This window comes from Thalassophryne amazonica, chromosome 7 (genome assembly GCF_902500255.1).
Source record: "Thalassophryne amazonica chromosome 7, fThaAma1.1, whole genome shotgun sequence".
Classification (NCBI taxonomy): Eukaryota; Metazoa; Chordata; class Actinopteri; order Batrachoidiformes; family Batrachoididae; genus Thalassophryne; species Thalassophryne amazonica.
The window spans coordinates 73,292,549-73,314,874 of record NC_047109.1 but is presented as its reverse complement, the minus strand read 5'-3'; the positions used below and the strand labels follow the sequence as shown (position 1 = coordinate 73,314,874).

At 44.9% G+C, this 22,326-nt stretch overlaps 1 protein-coding gene across 1 annotated transcript in view; it reads left to right on the top strand.

The window, feature by feature from the left end:
• The window catches only part of si:dkeyp-77h1.4, a 40,629-nt gene extending 19,842 nt beyond the window's left edge, over window positions 1-20,787 (top strand). The window contains exons 4-10 of the mRNA XM_034174446.1: window positions 8,490-8,610; window positions 8,730-8,905; window positions 9,202-9,344; window positions 17,571-17,718; window positions 18,885-19,066; window positions 19,149-19,241; window positions 19,333-20,787. Of these exons, the coding sequence (XP_034030337.1) occupies window positions 8,490-8,610; window positions 8,730-8,905; window positions 9,202-9,344; window positions 17,571-17,718; window positions 18,885-19,066; window positions 19,149-19,241; window positions 19,333-20,007 (1,538 nt within the window). The 3' untranslated portion in view covers window positions 20,008-20,787. The remainder of the gene's footprint in view (window positions 1-8,489; window positions 8,611-8,729; window positions 8,906-9,201; window positions 9,345-17,570; window positions 17,719-18,884; window positions 19,067-19,148; window positions 19,242-19,332) is intronic.
• The last annotated feature ends 1,539 nt before the right edge of the window (window positions 20,788-22,326 follow it).

The following is a 22,326-nucleotide window of genomic DNA, read 5'->3' as shown; positions in this document are numbered from 1 at the left end:
TAAGCTTTAGCAAAAAGGAAAGTTTTAAGCCTAATCTTAAAAGTAGAGAGGGTGTCTGTCTCCCTGATCTGAATTGGGAGCTGGTTCCACAGGAGAGGAGCCTGAAAGCTGAAGGCTCTGCCTCCCATTCTACTCTTACAAACCCTAGGAACTACAAGTAAGCCTGCAGTCTGAGAGCGAAGCGCTCTATTGGGGTGATATGGTACTACGAGGTCCCTAAGATAAGATGGGACCTGATTATTCAAAACCTTATAAGTAAGAAGAAGAATTTTAAATTCTATTCTAGAATTAACAGGAAGCCAATGAAGAGAGGCCAATATGGGTGAGACAAAGGGCACCCTTGTCGCATTCCGCGCTCTAAACTTATAGGATCCGTGAGATAGCCATTTATTGTAATATGGGCTGAGGGTTTACTGTAAATTGTATTCATTATTTTAACAAATTTTTCATGCATGCCAAATCTTTTTAATACATTACATAGGAAAGGCCAGCTCACTGAGTCAAAAGCTTTCTCTGCATCTAGGCTGATGAATAAAGATTTGATATTATTCTGCTGGCTATGATTTATTATGTGAAGAGACCGTCTAATGTTGTCATGACTTTGTCTTTTTGAGATAAATCCTGTCTGGTCATTATGTATGAGCTCAGGGAAATATTTTCTAATATTTTGGCAATTATAGCTGCAAAAATTTTGTAATCAGTATTTAACACTGAAATTGGCCGATATGATCCACAATCCAAGATATCTTTTCCTTCTTTGGGTATAATCAATATCACTGCTTCATTCCAAGATGGAGGCATCACACCTTCCAAAGTTGTATTACAGGCTTTGAGTAAGCTTGGCATTAATTCCTGGCAAAAGGCTTTATACCATTCTGAAGGAAAACCATCTGGTCCGGGGGATTTGTTTGCTTTAAGCTTGGAGATAGCGTTATTTAATTCTAAAACAGTCACTGGACCAGTAAATAGTTTATTTTGTTTTTCTGTCATTACTAGCAAGTTCAGAGTACTTAAAAACCGGGCTATTTGTTGCTTATCTTCTAGCAGGGGTTGTGTGTATAAAAGTTTATAAAACCTTTTAAATGTCTGTTGTACTTCCTGTTGCTTATATAGTGTAATTTTAGAAACTGGATCTGTTATCTTGTATATGGTATTATCAGCTTGTTGTTTTTGTAGCCTTCTTGCCAAAAGTTTCAATGATTTTGAGCTTGACTCATAGTATTTCTGCTTTGTGAATACCACCTTTTTTTCCAATTTCCTTTGAGTACAGTATATTTATCTCATTCCTGATTTTCTTTATCTTTGTGATCAAGTCTGTTTTTTGCTCCTTTTTATGTTTTGTCTCCAAGTCTTTTAATTGCTTATTAAGATCTATGAGTCGTTTCTTTTTCTTTTCATAAGAACAAAATGCTATAATTTTCCCCCTGATAACTGCTTTTAATGTATCCCATACTAAAGCTGAGTTAACCTCCCCATTATCATTTACGTCTAGAAACATTTCCATTTCTTTTTTCATTTGAGTTTTAAACTGTAGATTATTTCTATTGCTTGTATTAAATCTCCACAATGTTCTTTCTGGATTATCACCAATATGTACAGTACAGGAGAGAGGAGCATGATCAGACAGATCAATGTGTCCTATATCACAGCTGTGCATTCGTTCTCTCTCTCTTAAAAACAAAGAAATAATCAATTCTTGAATAAGTATCATGGGGGAATGCATGAATAAAATGTATAGTCCCGGCCTGATGGGTTAAAGTCTCTCCAGAGGTCTAAAATATCAAGCTCACATATAAGAGCATTCATTTTTTTATGCAAATGTGTTGCAGTTGAAGTTTTTGATGAGTCCAATTTTGGATTCAGGCGGATGTTCCATTTTCCACCACATATGATAATGCCTTTAGCCTCGATCATTAAATCCAACATCCTTCTGTAGAAGGCAAAGTCACTTCCGGGGGGGGATAAATGTTGCATATAGTTATTAATATACCGTTGACTTTACCTGTTACCATTATAAATCTTCCCTCTTTGTCTGTTACTTTTGAAACTAATTCAAAAGTTATTTTTTGTGATATTAATATTGCTACCTCTCTCCTGCGCCCACTCTTATAAGATGAATAATATACTCTTGAAAAATTCATTCTTTTTAATTTTTCATGTTCCGTTGGGCTGAGGTGTGTCTCCTGTAAGAGTACCACCTGCCCATTTTCATTTTAGACAATATTTGACTTCTTTTAGTTGGGTTTAGAATCCCTTTCACATTAAAAGAAATAACTTTAATTTCTCCCTTATTCATGTTTATCTATATTATATTTGGCACTTGTTAGATCTCTCTCTGTTATCTTTGAAAATAAAATTATACACAATTATCTCTCCCAACAAAAAATAAAAAAAAGAACAGTAGCACACAAAGAACAATTCGACAACTTCGGTTTCCGAAGTAGAGGCTCGTTTAAATGGAGCCTTGTGAAGTCAAAGCTCCCATTAGGGAATGTCCCCCGCTGGATCAGTGGTGGGGCCCTATAGAGTGGCCGCATTTTAGTCAGTGTCTCAATAAAAAATTATGTAATACGAACTGAAGGTAACTTGTTAATTCGCGAGTCCCGACATAATTAAAGTAACACACTGTGGAACTCACACATACTGGTGGAAAAACAACCTCTTAACTGTCTCTCAGAGCGAGGATCAGAATATTTTAACACTTACATATCCGTGATCATCATTTTTATTTTAATAAAATGATGAAGCTATTTGTCTGCCGCAGGAGAGCGCCTTCCGAAAGCTTGGAGTTTCTCCTTGTATTGAGAGCGGTGGTGGCCTTTATTGCGAGTGATGTCAGCCACTTCCCCGAGCTCCGCTTCATCACTCCGGTTCCACCGTTGCCTCACGGTCTGCCAGGCGGACAGCTGCTGGATCTCCTCCCGAACCGGGTCAGCGGTGGACTTCACCACATTAACTGCAATCCCTCGTGAGGCCATGTCGCTCGTCGCTTCTGAAGCATTTTGAAACATCCGGGTGCCGTCTTCATAAAAATTCGCATCCACACAGGATAAGGAGTCTGGAACTTTATTTTATTTGCTTTCAGAACTTTCTTGACTTCAGCGTATTCACTGCGCTTCTTCAGTACCTCAGGAGGGAAGTCATGGTCCATATAAAAGCAAACACCGTCACAAAGCACTTCTTTTTTCTGCCATATGCACCGGAGGACCTCTTCCTTGGTCCGGTAACTTCTGAACTGGAGCACAGTGTATCGGGGTTTGGTATTTGCGTCCTTCGGCTTCGGTGCCAGGGCTCGGTGAGCCCGTTCGATCCCAAGATCTTTCTCTTGGGCAAAATTGAGTGTGTTTTTCAAAAGACTGTTTAGAAAACCAACCATATCAGTCTCCTCGCTCTCCCCTCCTGGTCAATCAGTTTTTCCTCGAGATTAGCTTGGCGCTGCAGTAGCTTCTTAATTATTGTCGACGCTACTTGAAGCACATTCTCAGTTTCATTAATTCTCTCCTCCTCCTCGTCCAGTCTGTCATTAGCTCTTTTAAGCTCGTGTTTTATATCGGAGAGTTGCTCCCTGTTATCGTTTCTGAATTCTCGAAGCTCATGCAGGATATTTTTTAAGCTAGCTTCTGGAGTATCCTCTCCATGTGCAAGGAGGCTCGGTGATCCCGCTCGGCTACTTCGGTTCAATTCAGGGTCGTCCTCCGTCACAGCTGTGGTCGCCCTACTTCGAGTAGTAACCCCTTTCTCCATTGTTTTTTTTTAATGTATTTTAAGATGAGGCCAAGTGGTTAATGCGCTTGGTTTCAGTGCAGAAGGTTCCGGGTTCAAATCCCACCCCTGCCACATTTCTCCATGTAATGTGGAGTTGCGTCAGGAAGGGCATCCGGCGTAAAACCTGTGCCAATTCAACATGCAGATCCACCTTGGATTTGCTGTGGCGACCCCAAGTGCAAACAAGTGAGCAGCCGAAGGGACTTACTTACTATTTTAAGATGACCCAAAGTTTATGGGGTTATTTTTACAACTCCGTCCTCGCGAATTAAGCTGCCATCTTCCTGGAGGCGGAACCGGAACCGGAATTACACATTTCTATTAAGATTTTCAGAGAGGAATGCACAACAACCAACATCTACAACATTTACTGCTTTTGTCTTTAAATAAGAGTCACATGTAAGGGTGTAATAAGGATCACAGAAAAAAAATGCTGACTCTGCTATTTTTTTTTTTTTACAGCCTAATATTCCTTTCTCTTCACTTTCTGTAACATAATAACAAATTTGATTAATTTTTCTTCATGGTTTGATTTGGAATAGAATGTGCAGTGTTCCTAATGCTGTGACAGACTGGCAGCCTGTCCAGGGTGTACCCCACCTCATGCCCTATGACTGCTGGGATAGGCTCCAGCGCACACTGCTATTATTTTGAATATAACTGTAACTTAAATTTGTTAACTTACCTTTCTCTTCCAAAATATGAACCTAGTGAAAGCGTACCGATCACCATTTGTACTGAATCACTGGCTACGTTTACATGCTGTTAATATTCGGGATAAGGTCAATATTGTGGTTTCTCAATCATTAGGAATAACCCGTTTACATGCTTAAGCAGACAGAGTTACTCCTGTATACATGGTCATTGGTATCATTTGGAATATCTCCATCTAAACATTAAGTTTGCAAAGCATATCCCTCTATGATTTTTATGGACACGTCTACGGAAGCAGACCACAGTCTCAACTTGTTGAACTTCCCTACCTGGCAGATAAACTGCACTATCACATAGTGGATTTTCTGCACCAATTCCCCCACTAAGCTAATGGATTCCACATCCACATTTGTCATAAGCCTTGCAGGGTCTCTAATCATCTGCTCCGTGGCCTGCTGTAAATTCCTAATGTTACTCTCCCTGTAGAGCTCTATCTATGTTTGCAGACAAGATGGCGGCACCTTCCCCAGTAGGGTGGAGGCCGTCTGGCAGCAGCAACCCATGGTGCCCCCAGAACGAAGGCCAGTTATCAATAAAGGTAAAGCCTTGCTGTCTATAAAATTGTGCCAGCCACCTATTTAATGATGTCAGCCTGCTAAATGCCTCATCATTACCCCAGGAGGAGAGGGGACCAGAGACTATTAATCAATGCCAACACATCTTTCTGACAAGGTCACAAGTCCTCTCTATGGCCATTTTTGTGACCTCTGAGTGCTTCATCCTGACATCATTGGTGCCAGCGTGAATAACTATGTGACTATATCTCATGTCATGTTCCTTAGTCTGTCTTCCCTTCTGCAGTGTCAGCACACTAAGATGGGAGGCAGTGTCAGGAGCTCTGGTCCCAGGAATACATTTAACGTCAGCCGGCATCTGTAACCTGACTTTGCGGGTGATAGAATCCCCTATCACTAAAGTCTGGCGTTTCGGCCTGGAGACAGGAGTGGAAGTCACTCGTGGGCTCAGAGAATTCACATCAGGCAAATCCAAGGGGGAGAACCGATTCACAGTTCGCAGTGATGAGTGTGATCGGGGTACCGCAACCGGGCACCAAGCTCTACTGGGCTTCCTCCACCTAGCCACAGTCTGAAAGCCATCCTCCACAGCCGGCGTTTCTAGGCTGATGCTAAAGGGCATGCTAGCCGGCCCAACACTAACCTCATCTGGGGTGCCCGGAACATCTAACTCTACTGAGCTAAGAAGCTGTTCTAACTTACAGACACGGCTCTCTAAAAGCACCACCCTGTCTTCCAACATCACGCAGGATTTACGGAGGGTGTAAAGTAGTATACTTTGTGCACTAGGAAATTCAAGAGTACAGCCAAGCAAGCACAAGCTAACCAATAACGAATAAGCTAACCACTCCTAAGGCTCACACAGGATTGACACAGAAGTAAATGAATTAATTAAAATTCACAGCAGTTACACTGAAAAAGTAGCAGAAGTATTAGACTTGTAGGAAAAAACCCTCTAAGAGTAAACCACTCCTAAGATTAACACAAGAGTAAAGGACTAAGCTAAAATTCACAACAGTTACAAAAAAAAGTTATTTAAGTAAGTAATTTTTATATATATTCTAGACTCATTAAATATTAGTAAGATGTTTCAAGCATTTTTTTATTTTAATTTTGATCATTACAACCTACAGATAATTTTTTTGTAAATAAAAACATATCTTAAAATATTAGAATATTTCATATCAAGCTTGAATAACTCAGTATTTATGCTGTATGAATATCATGAATCTCAGTCTGGTTTATTACACACAACCACAATCATGGGGAAGACTGCTGACATGACAGTCGGCTACAAGACACTTGTTGACACCCTTCACAGAAGGTTATTGCTGAAAGTGCTGCCTGTTTGCAGAGTGCTATATCAAAGTACATTCATGAAAAGTAACAGCTTGGGACTCCGGTGAGGGCAGTCGCATCTCCTCCTCTCTCCTTTTTCCTCTATCTCTGCTCCATCCTTCAAAGTCCCTACTTCACCGGACTGTGAATTTTTCAAACTATATTTGGATTAATCATAGAATTGATCAGCTGGTCTCTGAAAGCTATTGACACCATTTTTTCAACAAGGGAATCAGGGCTGGGGGACCCTGCGTGCCCAGATGGAACCTATCCTGCGGGCTATGTTCTTGACGTCTGGGAGAAGTGGCGTGTTGCGTGCTTGATACCACTCTCTGTGGAGGACATCGAGACTTATTTATATTTGGTTTTATTGTGGGAGGGCTGGCTTATTGGTTTATGTGTTGCCCTGACCTACCGCAGAATTGACAAGATGGCTGTTACCAGAACACGACCCCTCACCTGTCCGTCATAATTAATGAGTTGGGCAAGGCGATATAGTCTCAGACTGCGTTAACCCTTGAACTCAGACGTAAGTTGGATAACATCTTGCAGCAAATGTACACCTTGCAAAGGAAGATTTATGGGGCCCAGGGAATACTCAAATTGCATTTGGTTGGTCAGATGAGCTGCAAATGTGTTTCTCTGCTCAACCCTAAACATGGCAGGCTTATCAGCCTCCGAAGGTCAAAACACCCCGCTGTTTTCCTCCAGAAGAATTTCTACAGCCTTGGTGAGCCATTCGGCTGCCCCTTTTATTGCCTGCATCCCCGACAGTCTCATGTTGTCAAGGCAACTCCAAACATCATGCACACACAAACTGATACAAACTCATCTGACTGACACGAATTCATCTCATCTGCACACATGACGCATGCCCCCTCTCTCCTCCCCCACCCCTAACACCACCCCCCATTGTGGATTTTTTTGTATATATGATAATTGTGGATTAATTGTATTTTTGTCTGAGGTGATTGGGTATGAAAAAATTTTGTTGCATTTGTAATGACAATAAATCTATCTATCTATCTATCTATCTAAACTGGAAGGGAAAAGTGTGGTAGAAAAAGATATACAAGCAACAAGGATGGCCGCAGCCTTGTCAAGCAAAGTCGATTCAAGAATTTGGTGGAACTTAGCAAGGAGTGAACTGAGGCTGGAGTCAGTGCATCAAGAACCACCACACGTGGACACATTCAGGAAATGGGCTGTATGTGTCACATTCATAGTGTCAAGTCACTGCTGAACCAGAGACAGTGTTAGAAGTGTCTTTTCCTGGGTTAAGTACTGGACCTTTGCTCAGTGGCCCAAAGTTCTCTTTTCAGATGAAAGTAAATTTTGCATTTCATTTGAAAATCAAGGTCCCAGAATCTGGAGGAAAAGTAGAGAGGCATAGAATCCAACTTGCTTGAAGCTGAGTGTGAAGTTTTTGCTCTCAGTGATAATTTGGAGTGCCATGTCATCTGCTGATGTTATTCCACTGTGTTGTATGAAGTCAAAAGTCAATGCAGCCATCGACCAGGAGATTATAGAGCACTTCATGCTTCCATCTGCTGACAAGCTTTGTGGAGCTACTGATTTCCTTTTCCAGCCAGACATGGCACCTGCCCACAATGCCAAAACTACTAGTAACTGGTTTGACCAAGCTGAACCTGATTGGCTCCATTGATGATCACCTATAGATTACGTATGGGGAATCATCAAGAGGAATATGAGAGACACCAGACCCAATAATACAGAGGAGCTGAAGGCTGCTATCAAAGTAACCACGGTTTCCATAACATCTCAACAGTGCCGCAGGCTGATCGCCGCCATTCAAAAGGAGCCCCAACCAAGTCTTGAATGCATAAATTAACATCTTTTGCAGACGTTCGGCATTACCATGTTATAAATCCTTATTTGATCTTATGAAATATTCTTATATTTTACATTTTCTATTGTTTTTTTTTTGAGCTGGAGGCTGCAATTGTCAAAATTTTTATTAATTGCAACATTTTAGTTTATATGTAATGAGTCAAGTACATATAAAATTTTCACTGTCTGAAATAACACAAAAAATATTGAACTTTTCCTCTGTGTTCTAATTTATGAGATGCAGATGTATGTATTTAAAGAACACTTTGAATTGCCTTTGTGCTCGAATGGCACTTTATTTTCTAGATTGCTCCAGTGAGGATAGCATTAAATATGGAGACAACTTCCGCATTCATCTGTCAGGCGTGACTCCTCCTATAACCCTGGAGTACAGGCCCAGTGCTGTGGAGGCCAACCTGACGTCCAGGTAGACTCATCACCATCACATTACTGCACTAACTCAAGAGAACTACACATGATTTAACACAGCGATGTGTGTCTGAATTACCGTACAGAATTGCCCTGTTTGGTTTTGTTCTCCTGTAGTCCTGCCCTGGTGCTGTTCACCAGTACAAATGAAAGCAGGGAAGGTTACGAAGGCCGCTTCAGCATCGACAGCCACCACATCACCCTCAGTGCTGTCACAGGAGAGGATAAGGGCAGTTACACCATCAGGGATACTGGGGGCGTTATCAGAAAGAAAGTCTGTCTCAACGTAAAAGGTGAGAGCTTCACTGAAGATTCATTATGAAAGACTAATTATCAATACATATACAGCATATGGTTATCTTGTGGTTGACCAGCTCAGGTGAGATCCTTCCATCAGAATGTTGCTTTGACTTTTCATTGGTGGGTATGTTCTTCCTGCTTATCGTAATGGCTCCTTAAAGAGACGGACGTTAATGGGCTGGAGCAGCCTAATGCATGTGTAGATAATCTGGAGGACTATAAAGTGACAGTGATGCATATGTGGTACAGTATATATCACAGCCTCCGTTCTTTTCTGTTTGGGTTTCAGATCACCAGCATTTTGTGAAGTTACCTTATGGCAAAAAGCTGAAGATCAACCTGATACTTAACAGCTCCTTGGTCCAACTCCATTTCACGCGGGAAGGCGAGTCCACAGCCCACCTGCTGATGGTCAAAGGAGAATTCACCAGTGTAAGTGTGGCTTCATTCTGTTTTGGTTTTCATTGTGTTCCACAATACCCCATAATGACAATGTCAAAAAGCATTTTTTTTTTATTTTAGATTTTTGCAAATTTATAAAAAAAAAAAAAACTGAGAAATCACATGCACATAAGTATTCACACCCTTTGCTCAATACTCTTGATGCACTTTTGGCAGCAATTACAGCCTCAAGATTTCTTGAATATGATGCCACAAGCTTGGTGCATCTATCTTTGGACAGTTTTGCCCATTCCTCTTTGCAGCACCTCTCAAGCTCCATCAGGTTTGATGGGGACCATCAGCACACAGCCATTTTTTAGTTTTTTATTTTTAATAAATTTGTAAAAAAACAAAAAAAAAAAACTTTTTTCATGTTGTCATTATGGTGATGTGTGAGTAGAAATTTGAGGGAAAAACTTAATTTCATCCATTTTAGAATAAGGCTGTAACACAACAAAATGAAAGCAAAAAAAAGAAGCACTGAGAATACTTTCTGGATGCACTGTGACTCGCATTAAAATGACCTATAAAATATGATGTAATATTTTATAAAGAAGACCAGCACAACAAAGGTGTTGGGAAAGTGTCGGTACACGGACCCACAACAGGGGGCGCAAAGGAACGGACAATGGAGTAGGTCAAATAACAACACTTTACTGTTGTGAATGTGCACAACAAATACAACAGATTACAACAATAGATCAGAATCAATTCACAAAGGTGTCGTGTGGGCAGGCTCGAAGATAGGAGACACCTGTCCAAAGCAGAACCGGAACCACACGATTTCCTCCGCCACCAGACCCCGGGAATACTGGAGCCGCCAAGTCCCGAACTCCCAGGTGGCCACTGCCTCCGCGTGTCGGACCTGGTACTGCTGGCGAGGAACAAAAACACAATTAAAGGTGGGCGCGTTTGCACCCTGTAATCCGCACGGCAGGAAAGCTACCTCCACCTCTCGTTGGAAAAAAGGTCTGTTATCACTCACAAAAGGTTACTGTCAAGCAGTCAGCTGAGAATATTACCTTCCAGGTAGAACGATATCTCGGCAAAGAGGTGGAGACGTCGTCCTGCTGATGTACCCCTGCTGATTGGTAACAGCTGTTGCAGGTGATGCGTGACAGCTGTCACCCTAGCTGCTCCTGTGAGGCGGCTGCGCCCTCTGGTGCCTGGAGCCCGCACTTCAGGCAGGGCGCCCTCTGGTGGTGGGCCAGCAGTACCTCATCTTCTGGCGGCCCACACAACAGGGCCCCCCCCCTCAACGGGCGCCTCCTGGCGCCCGACCAGGCTTGTCCGGGTGGTGGCGGTAGAAATCGGCCAGGAGGGCCGGGTCCAGGATGAAGCTCCTCTTCACCCAGGAGCGTTCTTCGGGGCCGTACCCCTCCCAGTCCACCAAATACTGGAAGCCCCGGCCCATCCTACGGACATCCAAAAGCCGGCGTACAGTCCAAGCCGGCTCGCCATCGATGATCCGGGCAGGAGGCGGCGCCGGACCCGGAGTACAGAGGGGTGAGGAGTGATGAGGTTTAATCCGGGACACATGAAACACAGGATGGATCCGCAGTGAGGCTTCGGCATGCCGGAACCTCACTGCGGCTGGACTGATGACCTTCAGGATCTTGAATGGGCCGATGTAACGGTCCTGTAACTTGGGAGAGTCCACTTGGAGGGGGATGTCCTTTGTGGATAACCACACCTCCTGCCCAGGCCGATACGCAGGGGCCGGGGTCCGCCGACGGTCTGCATGGGCTTTTGCCCTCGTCCAGGCCTTTAGCAAAGCAGAACGGGCGGCACGCCACACCCGACGGCACTTCCGCAGGTGGGCCTGGACCGAGGGCACACCGACCTCTCCCTCAACCACCGTAAACAACGGGGGCTGATACCCCAGACATACCTCAAAAGGGGAGAGGCTGTTATGGGCATACTCGATCCAGGCCAAATGGGTACTCCAGGCCGCCGGGTGTGCGGCAGTCACGCAGCGCAAGGCCTGCTCCACCTCCTGGTTTACCCGTTCTGCTTGCCCGTTGGTCTGAGGGTGGTACCCGGACGAGAGACTCACCGTGGCCCCCAGTTCCCTGCAGAAGCTCCTCCAGACTTGCGAGGAGAACTGGGGACCGCGATCGGAGACGATGTCTGTTGGAATCCCATGCAGCCAGACGACGTGGTGGACCAGGAGGTCCGCTGTCTCCTGGGCTGTTGGGAGCTTCGGGAGGGCCACGAAGTGGGCCGCCTTGGAGAATCGGTCCACTATCGTGAGGATGGTGGTGTTACCCTGGGACGGCGGGAGGCCCGTGACAAAATCCAGGCCGATGTGGGACCAGGGGCGATGAGGCACGGGCAGCGGCTGGAGTAAACCTGATGCCCGGCGATGGTCAGCCTTGCCCCTGGCGCAGGTGGTGCAGGCCTGGATATAATCCCGGACGTCGGCCTCTAGGGACGCCCACCAGAAGCGCTGCCAGACAACTGCCACGGTTCTTCGCACCCCTGGATGACAGGAGAGCTTGGAGCCGTGACAGAAGTCCAGGACTGCAGCCCTAGCTTCTGGTGGGACGTATAGTTTGTTCTTCGGCCCAGTTCCGGGGTCCGGGCTTCGTGCCAGGGCCTCCCGGATGGTTCTCTCTACGTCCCAGGTGAGGGTGGCCACGATAGTGGACTCCGGGATGATGGGTTCCGGTGGATCCGACAACTCCGCTTTGACTTCATCTTCATGTACCCGGGACAAGGCATCCAATCTCTGGTTCTTGGTCCCGGGACGGTAGGTGATCCGGAAGTCAAAACGGCCGAAGAACAGTGACCAGCGGGCTTGCCTGGGGTTCAGCCGCTTGGCGGTCCTGATATACTCCAGGTTCCGGTGGTCAGTGAAAACCGTGAATGGCACGGACGTTCCCTCCAACAGATGTCTCCACTCTTCAAGAGCCTCTTTCACCGCAAGGAGTTCTCGATTGCCGACGTCATAGTTCCGTTCGGCCGGGGTCAACCTGCGGGAAAAATAGTCACACGGGTGAAGGACCTTATCGGTCTTCCCGCTCTGGGAAAGCACGGCTCCTATCCCTGAGTCCGAGGCGTCCACTTCAACCACTAACTGGCGACTAGGATCGGGCTGCACCAGAACGGGTGCAGACGAGAAGCGCTGTTTCAACTCCTTGAACGCGGCATCGCAACGATCCGACCAGGTGAAGGGGACTTTTGGTGAGGTCAGGGCTGTCAGGGGGCTAACTACCTGACTGTAGCCCTTAATGAACCTCCTGTAGAAATTTGCAAAGCTGAGGAACTGTTGCAGCTTCCTACGGCTAGTGGGTTGGGGCCAGTCTCTCACCGCCGCAACCTTGGCCGGATCAGGAGCGACGGAGTTGGGGGAGATGATAAACCCCAGGAAGGACAAAGATGTGCAGTGAAACTCACACTTCTCGCCCTTCACAAACAGCCGGTTCTCCAACAACCGCTGCAGGACCTGACGTACATGCCGGACATGAGTCTCAGGATCCGGAGAAAAGATGAGTATATCGTCTAGATATACGAAGACGAATCGGTGCAGGAAATCCCGCAAGACATCATTAACCAATGCTTGGAACGTCGCGGGGGCGTTTGTGAGGCCGAACGGCATGACCAGGTACTCAAAGTGACCTAATGGGGTGTTGAATGCCGTCTTCCATTCGTCTCCCTTCCGGATCCGAACCAGGTGATACGCATTTCTAAGATCCAGCTTAGTAAAAATTTTGGCTCCATGCAGGGGGGTGAACACGGAATCTAATAATGGCAACGGGTATCGGTTGCGAAACCGTAATCTCATTCAGCCCCCTGTAATCAATACATGGACGAAGTCCGCCATCTTTCTTGCCCACAAAAAAGAAACCTGCCCCCATCGGGGAGGTGGAGTTCCGGATCAGCCCGGCAGCTAATGAGTCCCGGATGTAGGTCTCCATTGATTCACGCTCAGGTCGTGAGAGGTTGTACAGCCTGCTGGACGGGAACTCAGCGCCTGGAACCAAATCAATGGCACAATCGTACGGACGGTGCGGGGGAAGGGTGAGTGCCAGATCCTTGCTGAAGACATCAGCAAGATCGTGGTACTCAACCGGCACTGCCGTCAGATTGGGAGGGACTTTGACCTCCTCCTTAGCCTGGGAACCAGGAGGAACCGAGGATCCTAAACACACCCGATGGCAGGTTTCGCTCCACTGAACCACTACCCCAGACAGCCAATCGATCCGGGGATTGTGCTTTAACATCCCTGGGATGCCCAAAATCACGCGGGAGGTAGAAGAAGTTACAAAAAACTCAATCTCCTCCCGGTGGTTTCCAGACACCACCAGAGTTACTGGTTGTGTCTTGTGTGTGAGTAAAGGGAGGAGGGTGCCATCTAGTGCCCGCACCTGCAATGGCGAAGGAAGCGCCACCAGAGGGAGCCCTACCTCCTTTGCCCATCTGCTGTCTAGCAGATTCCCTTCTGACCCCGTGTCCACCAGTGCTCAGGCTTGAAGGGTTAAATCCCCGCTCAGGATTGTGACTGGGAGTCGTGTGGCAATTTGTGTGTGTCTCACTTGAATGTCTTGACCCCCCCTTAGCCCAGTCTCTAAGGGTGAGTGTTGACGTTTTGGCCGTTTGGGGCAGTCTCTCTGTGTGTGCTCTGTTGAGCTGCAGAGAGAACACTCTCCACGGATCAGCCTCCCCATTTTGGCCCTGTTCGTTTCCCTAACAACGTCACCAGGGGGAGCTGTTGCCCCACAAAGCGCTGCGGCTGTGGAGCGTGGGGAGGGCGGCCCCTTTTCGAACCCGGAAGGGAGAGGGGCGGCGTGTATCCGGTCACGTCCTTCGCCTCGCTCCCGACGGCGTTCCTCTAACCGATTGTCTAATCGTATAACGAGATCAATAAGCCCGTCTAAATCCCGTGGTTCGTCCTTGGCCACCAGGAGCTCCTTCAGGACCAACGAAGGCGTTTACGAAGGCGGCACGGAGGGCAGTGTTATTCCAGCCGGAAGTCGACTGCATAAACAGCTGCGCTCCGGCGCCCCTGTCTCATTGACAGCAGCACGGCTGAAGCGGTCTCTCCTCTATTTGGGTGATCGAACACTGTTCTGAACTCCCTCACAAACCCATCATATATCAGAAGGAGCCGTGAATTTTGCTCCCAAAGCGCTGTAGCCCAAGCGCGTGCCTCACCGCGAAGCAGATTAATGACATAAGCTATCTTACTAGCATCAGTCGCGTACATGACGGGACGTTGTGCGAAGACGAGCGAACACTGCATAAGGAAGTCCGCGCACGTCTCCACACAACCTCCGTACGGCTCTGGAGGGCTTATGTATGCTTCCGGGGAAGGTGGGAGGGGTCGTTGAACGACCTGTGGAACGTCACTGTTACGCACAGGATCGACAGGAGGGAGAGCCGCAGCAGCGCCCTGAGGGCGCGCTTCCACCTGCGCGGCGAGAGCCTCCACCCTGCGGTTAAGGAGGACGTTCTGCTCGGTCATTAAATCCAACTGAGCCGTGAAAGCGGTGAGGATCCGCTGCAACTCACCGATCATTCCTCCTGCGGACGCCTGTGCGCCCTGTTCTTCCATTGGCCGTTCAACAGCCGGTTGACGCCCTTCGGGATCCATGACGCTGGCCGAGATATCCTGTTGGGAAAGTGTCGGTACACGGACCCACAACAGGGGGCGCAAAGGAACGGACAATGGAGTAGGTCAAATAACAACACTTTACTGTTGTGAATGTGCACAACAAATACAACAGATTACAACAATACATCAGAATCAATTCACAAAGGTGTCGTGTGGGCAGGCTCGAAGATAGGAGACACCTGTCCAAAGCAGAACCGGAACCACACGATTTCCTCCGCCACCAGACCCCGGGAATACTGGAGCCGCCAAGTCCCGAACTCCCAGGTGGCCACTGCCTCCGCGTGTCGGACCTGGTACTGCTGGCGAGGAACAAAAACACAATTAAAGGTGGGCGCGTTTGCACCCAGTAATCCGCACGGCAGGAAAGCTACCTCCACCTCTCGTTGGAAAAAAGGTCTGTTATCACTCACAAAAATCACAAAAGGTTACTGTCAAGCAGTCAGCTGAGAATATTACCTTCCAGGTAGAACGATATCTCGGCAAAGAGGTGGAGACATCGTCCTGCTGATGTACCCCTGCTGATTGGTAACAGCTGTTGCAGGTGATGCGTGACAGCTGTCACCCTAGCTGCTCCTGTGAGGCGGCTGCGCCCTCTGGTGCCTGGAGCCCGCACTCCAGGCAGGGCGCCCTCTGGTGGTGGGCCAGCAGTACCTCCTCTTCTGGCGGCCCACACAACAAAAGGTTTTAATTGCATAAACAACCAATACCATTTTTGACCATTTTAGCAACAGTTATGGCCCCTTCACACATAGTGCGAAGTTTGGACAGCATTTGGACGAACACAGCAAAGCATTGCGAAACAGTTCAAGCACACGAAACATCGCGCTGATGGGCAGGCGTGCACAAACCCGGTGCTTGAGTTCATGCACGCGCCAGAGTCCGTTGAGCAGGAACAGTGCCAGGTGCACAACATGGCTCCGCTTATGTGGAAGAAAAAAAACAGTTGGTACGTGTGGAACCACATCGTGCCACTTATGTGGAATAATTAAAAAAAAATAAACACACCACCAGGGACATGAACTCATGCCTTTCAAAACTTCTGATTCCCAGTCAGCAACTTTACCACTGAGCCACAGAGCTGTTCTTTGAAAGCTGCTGCAAACTGTCTTTTATCAGGAAGGACATGGAAGTATTACAAAAAAAAAAAAAAAAATCCCACACCATATAAAGACACCGCATTTATCAAGCGAGCAATACAAATATGATCCGTCTGTTCCTCTGGTGATGACCCATGGTCACAGACATACAGTCATGAAATGACATGAATGAGAAGCAGTGTGCTCTGATCTCTACATCTACTGGTCAGGTGTGTCCAGTCGGCCGCGTGCGTGTTCTGCCTGACACACATGTCTTGTGGACAGCGCGCCACAGCACAGACACTGTGTCATGTGGAATAGAGCTCATGTGGGTGGTATGATGGTCATATCACCCACTGCATGTTCTGATCTGACGGTCTGTTTCAACCTGGGGGGCTGTCAGTGTCCGCTCCATGCATGCTTGCTTGCTGCAGCTTGTCGCCACCACAGTGATATATATTTTTATTTATATCCACATAAATACTGCAATCAAACACACACGCCTCACAGTGGACAATTTTTAGTCCATGACTGTCCAAACACAGTAGGTGTTGTGTAGCTGGAACCAGAGCTGCTTCTGTTGGAAGCCACGCCTCCTGTGAGTGGAGCGCACACACCCACGTGTCAGTGTGTGTGTTTGCAAAGTCACACTCTTGGGGAACGTAGACAAATTTCACAGCAGGACGACAGTGATTGTCTGTAGTCTGTTGTCGTGCCAAGAGTGCGACTGGCCACACATTTTCTAAGTGCCATGTGAGCTGTGTTAGATGTTCGTGTGTCACCTGGAATTTGGCCAACACCTGCCATGAGAGGGTGCAGTGGGTTCGCACAGCGCACACTTTGTCTTTCAGGTGCTTGTGTGCACAAATAGTTGTAGCAACAGGTGTATGAGGCGTTGGCAACAGGGACAACATTACACGGTTTGCACATGATTCCTGCGTTATGCGCACTAAGTGTGCACTTCGTCCAAACTTCGCACTATGTGGGCCCTTAGGGTAGGCTGAGTGCCGGCACAGCATGCAATGAACATTAAGATTTGTTTAAAAAGTTGATGTTTGGGGGACCCAGTAACTTCATAATGACCTAAATCACAAATAGACCTATTTAATGCAAAATTTAAGATCACAAATAAGCACAAATGGAGATGTTTGTCAGTGGGAGGAATAATTTCACGTCACTAAAGTTAGAGCAACTTTGGTGTCACGGTTGTAACATACATACTGTATTTCTAAATAAAAGATAATTTATGTAATTTCATGTTTTGAAGAATTTGATTCAGCTGTTTAAAAGTGGGTGGTACTTAGTGACCTGTGCATCTCAGAGCTGTGTTTCATGGATATTAAACTGTAAGATTTATGTATGCTACTTTTTTTACATACAGTATATGAATTTACATGCAGGTTAACAATGTTGGAAATCTGAATGAAAGTAGCTGTGGTATTCTATACTTGTTGCTCCAAATGGAAATTTTTTCCTTCTTTTTTTTTAGATTAACATAGTAAAATCAGTTTCTTGTCATTGTAGGCCCAAACAGAGCTGGGGTTTGAGAATCGTCTCTCAATGGATGGTTTAGTGGTTTATCTGGATCAGGTCAAGAGGACCGATGATGGAGTCTTCAGAGTAACGGACCTACTGGGTTTCCCTGTGTCGTCCTTTCACCTGGAAGTACAGCGTAAGGCTGATGAATCTGTTATGTAATACTGTTGTAAGAAGTGCAAAGTTGTCAGGTCAATCAATATCTTTTGTTCTGTGAGGCATACAGAACAAAAGAGCCTAAAAAGGGAATAAGAAAATTGTTTCTTTTTACCTACCTCAGGAGTTTATGTTTTCGCCCTTTTTTTTTTTTTTTTGTCTGTTTGTGATTTTTCATATATCGTTATGACATTTTTACTGATATCCTCACAGGCAAGAACTAGTCATACGTCAAAGTCAGGAAAAATCTTGGAAAATTGGAAAAATCCCTGTCTTTAACATTGAACACATTTTCAGAAATTCAGAAATTCAGATAAAATTTCTTTCATATTTGAGAGCGTTTTGTAGGATGGCATCCTTTATTGACTGACAAAGTTTGATCTGGATCTGATCCAGATTACTGATTTTAAACTTAACATTGAAAACCCCATTTAATGTATATTTTACATTATATCTAATCAAATGTGGCCCAATCACCTCTCATATTTGAAAGTGAGGTGCAGACTGGCACTCAGTATCACCTGACAGTTTGATCTGGATCTGATCCAGATTTTACTTTTTGTGAACATTTGAATTTAATATTGAAAAGCCAATTTGTTGTACATTTGGCATTATATCTCAATCAAAAGTGCCTCAATCACTCTAATTTTTCTGTTATGGATTTACCTCCACCACCAAAATTGGATGGAGGTTCCAATTTTATGCCTGTTTGTCTTTCTTCCAGTTATCAGTCAGAAACAAAGTGCCAAAAAGCAATGGCAAATTGTGCATAGCAGAGATAACCAATGTTCTGTGAAAATTATCTGAAAAAGAATACAGAAACCAAAAACAAACAAACAAACAAACAAACAAACAAAAAAAACAATACCTGACAGCACTACAAAAAAACTTTGATTCAAGTACATGAACTGATTACATACTCCTGGCATTTGATCACATCTAATTTAGTTTATGAAAAGCCTTTTCTAACAAGGCTATGACCTTGAAAATTTTTTTTTTCCAAGGTAAAATTTGTGGAATTGGAGTTTTCTACTCTGCGAGCGCAGTACTGTAGTTGTGTGCTGTATTCGCATGCTGGAATTTCAACAAGTCACAAAGGTCAGTCAGATGGTTTCCTCTCCTCTTTCTGGTGGTGCCCACTTGCAGCCTACAGACTGGAGTCACTGTATGTGGCCATCATTGCCCTGCTGGGCCTGCTGGTCTTCCTTCTGTTGGTGTGTCTGCTGTCCTGCCTGATCAAAGTGAAAAAGAGGGCGAAGAGGGCTGCTGCCTTGGAGAAGATTGCAAAGAATGCTGGCAAAGAGGATGAGGGAGACGCCTTCAGACAGGTTTGGAGGGAAAATATGAAGATGGCAGTGAGATGATCCTGATGTGGCTCCTGACACTGTGTGTTTCTTTGCTTCCCCACAGGTGGTGAAGAATATCACTAAACTCAGCGAGGAATCAAAGCACTCCCAGGCTGATAATACTGAGAAATCTCAGAGCACTGAGGTTGACATTAAAGTAAGAATCTGTAAGGTCTCTTTCTACAGTTCTAAACTGTGTCAGTTTTGATGCCATTTTGCTTCCCTCTGTTGCTTTCATTTGTGCACAGGGCCTGGAGGTTTCCTCTAAGGAGGTTGGAGTTGGTAACTTGGAGACCAGTGACTCGGGTGTTGGATTTAACACCGCTCTCCTGCTGGACACCGACACTGATGCCCCAGATCAAATCCCTGACTCTGAGGCTGTTAGCATCTCTGTTGCTCCTGACACCAAGCCAGTATCACCATCTGCTACTGAGACCAAGCCAACCATTCCACCAGCGATGGAAATAAAGTCCAGTCCAGGACCTGAAACGAAAGTCAGCTCAACACCTGAGCCCAAGAAATCCCCTGATCTGCCTGCAGATCAGAAGGACCAGAAGATGGCAGCGCTCAAGCCAACAGCAGAAGTTAAGAGTAGCCCAGTCCTGATCGCTGAACCCAAGGTTGGTCCATCTGATCCAAAGCCTGCGACCAGCCCAAGCCCAGAGCCTAAAGCAGCTACACCTAAAACCACCACCTCACCACCTAAAATTAAGAGCGCCATGACACCCACACCAGAACCTATTCTGATCACCAATGGTACACCTGAGCCTGGACCTGATTCCAAACCAAGCCCAGACCACGCTGAACTTATTGGGGGCTCATCTATGAAAGGAGGCCTCCCAAAAACCCCTGAGACAGAGGTGAAACCTGGCAGTGCTGGAGAGGTGAAAATTGAAGCCAGCAAAGAGAGCACCTTGATCTGAAGTCACAAAGTTCTCCATCCACCAACAGTTTAGACAATCCAACCCCGTTACCAAATACTGACAAAACAAACCCCTGCTACCGGGGTAACCATGGGATTTATTACGTCTGACAGCTGAACACAGTATTACCTAGAACAGTATCACACTTGGCAAAATTAACACTTAGTTTCTGGGATTTATTTATTTATTTATTTTTTTGTAACTTTGGAAACTCTTTGCTTAACTAAATACAGGATTCTTGTTTGTTAAACATTCATTTCAACCTATTCTTAAAATAACTTCACAGTAAAACTGCCAGACTGCAAACAAAAATCTTTGCAGCGTTTACTATTAAAACACTAACTCCGCATAAAGTCATTTCTAACACCATGATAAGAACTAATTTTACTAAAATTAGAATTTAGTACAAATCCTGAGTTGTGATAAAACAGAAGAAATGCTTGAAACTTTCAGAATTTGTTAATGGAGCAAACTCACATTTTTTAATTTGTGTGATGACGCTGTTTTAATCAGATTACTGTACATCTTTAGGAAGGGAACTAAAGCCCTTTTGGGGTGTGTGACAACAGTTTGACTTTGAATGGAGCTTAAATGTGAAGGTTATACAAAAATAACAACACTGCTGACATACTGTATATGCAAAAATAAACACAGATGAACACTGCATGACCTTAATAACACAAAAATACACTAACAGTACTAATACTACTATCTCTAGTCTTTGAGGTTGTGATTCACACTCCGACTAGTTCCTGTATGACCCGTGACTAAAATTACTTTGAAAATTAACCCTCATATCTGGAGCTCAGAAACACTTAAATGGGCCACTGTGTACCTGTGCTGCACACGACACAGGATTTACAAAAGTTTAAACACAGAATGAAAGCATTCCGTATGTGTAAGTGCTTAAAATCCTGCTTCTTTTGCACCTTCTTTTATTCTTTCTTTCATATTATGCTGCTCATTTTCCCATCTTAAAAAAAATAAAATTCCCTTTTCTCCCAACATCTTATAAATTAGTACAGAATTCATCAGTCTATGCAAAAACCTGACACTTATATTATTTAAATTCAGTTTCTTACGTTATACATTGATGTTTTGCATTGTGACTCCGAATGAGTCTGCACCATCATCTGTGCACGGCTGTTCAGTGTGACATTGAAAAGTTGGAAGTGTGTTCAGTGCAACATCACTTACTCTAAAATGTATGACACCCCCGCCAAAGTGGTACGAGTGTGTGTGTGTGTGTGTGTGTGTGTATGTGTGTGTGTGTATGTGAGAGAGAGAGAATGCATGACTAGCTCATGTATAGTGCAGCAGATAACAGAATATTTACAGAGGAATCCTTCAAATCTGGAAACAAGCACCAAAGTTGGCACAAATACTCCTTAGACATTGCGGTTTTGAAAAAACTGAGTATCCACTTGAATTTTCAGTAGGTGGCCAGGTAGGGGTCAATTGAAGAATTACACAGGGGTCAAAATTTAAAAATGTTTAAATCATATTGAAACCTATACCACATTATTTGTCTGATCACAACGATACCAAAAAGATATAGTTTGGACTATCTATGAATGAATGTTATGGAGTTATGGGGTAAAAACAGCAAGAATGGTAACAAAGGTCAGCATTAGTTTGTACAGGGGTCAGATGTTAAAGTTGCTCTAAATATTGTAAAATGTAATGCAAATTATTGGTTGAGTTAATAGGGTTTTAAAAATGAATAGTTTGCACTATGTGGCATGCTTAGTTATCATGTTACAGGGTAACATATGTCACATGTCATAGAATCCAATGGACGTCGACCTTGCTGTACCTTTACCTTGCAGACCAAGCATTCAACACAGTCAAAACTATTTCATTTATTAATCCTATTAGTCCAACCAATAATTTGCACTACTTTTTACCAAAATTGAAGCAACTTTAACTTCTAACCCCTGTACAAACTGAAATTGACCTTTGTCACCATTCTTGTTGTTTTTACCCCATAACTCCATAACATTCAGTCATAGATAGTCCAAACTATACCTTTTTGGTATTGTTCTGATCAGACAAATAATGTGGTATAGCTTTCAATATGATTGGAGCATTTTAAAATTTTGACCCCTGTGTAATTCTTCAATTGACCCCTACCTGGCCGCCTACTGAAAATTCAAAATGATACTCAGTTATTTCAAAAGAGTAATGTTTGAGGAGTGTTCCAATTTTGGCGCTTGTTTCCAGAATTGAACAATTGTTACAGTTATCTTCTCCACTAGTATATGTGACCACCCATGAGAGTTGGTGCACTGAAATCCAAAACAAAACATTTGGGATTTC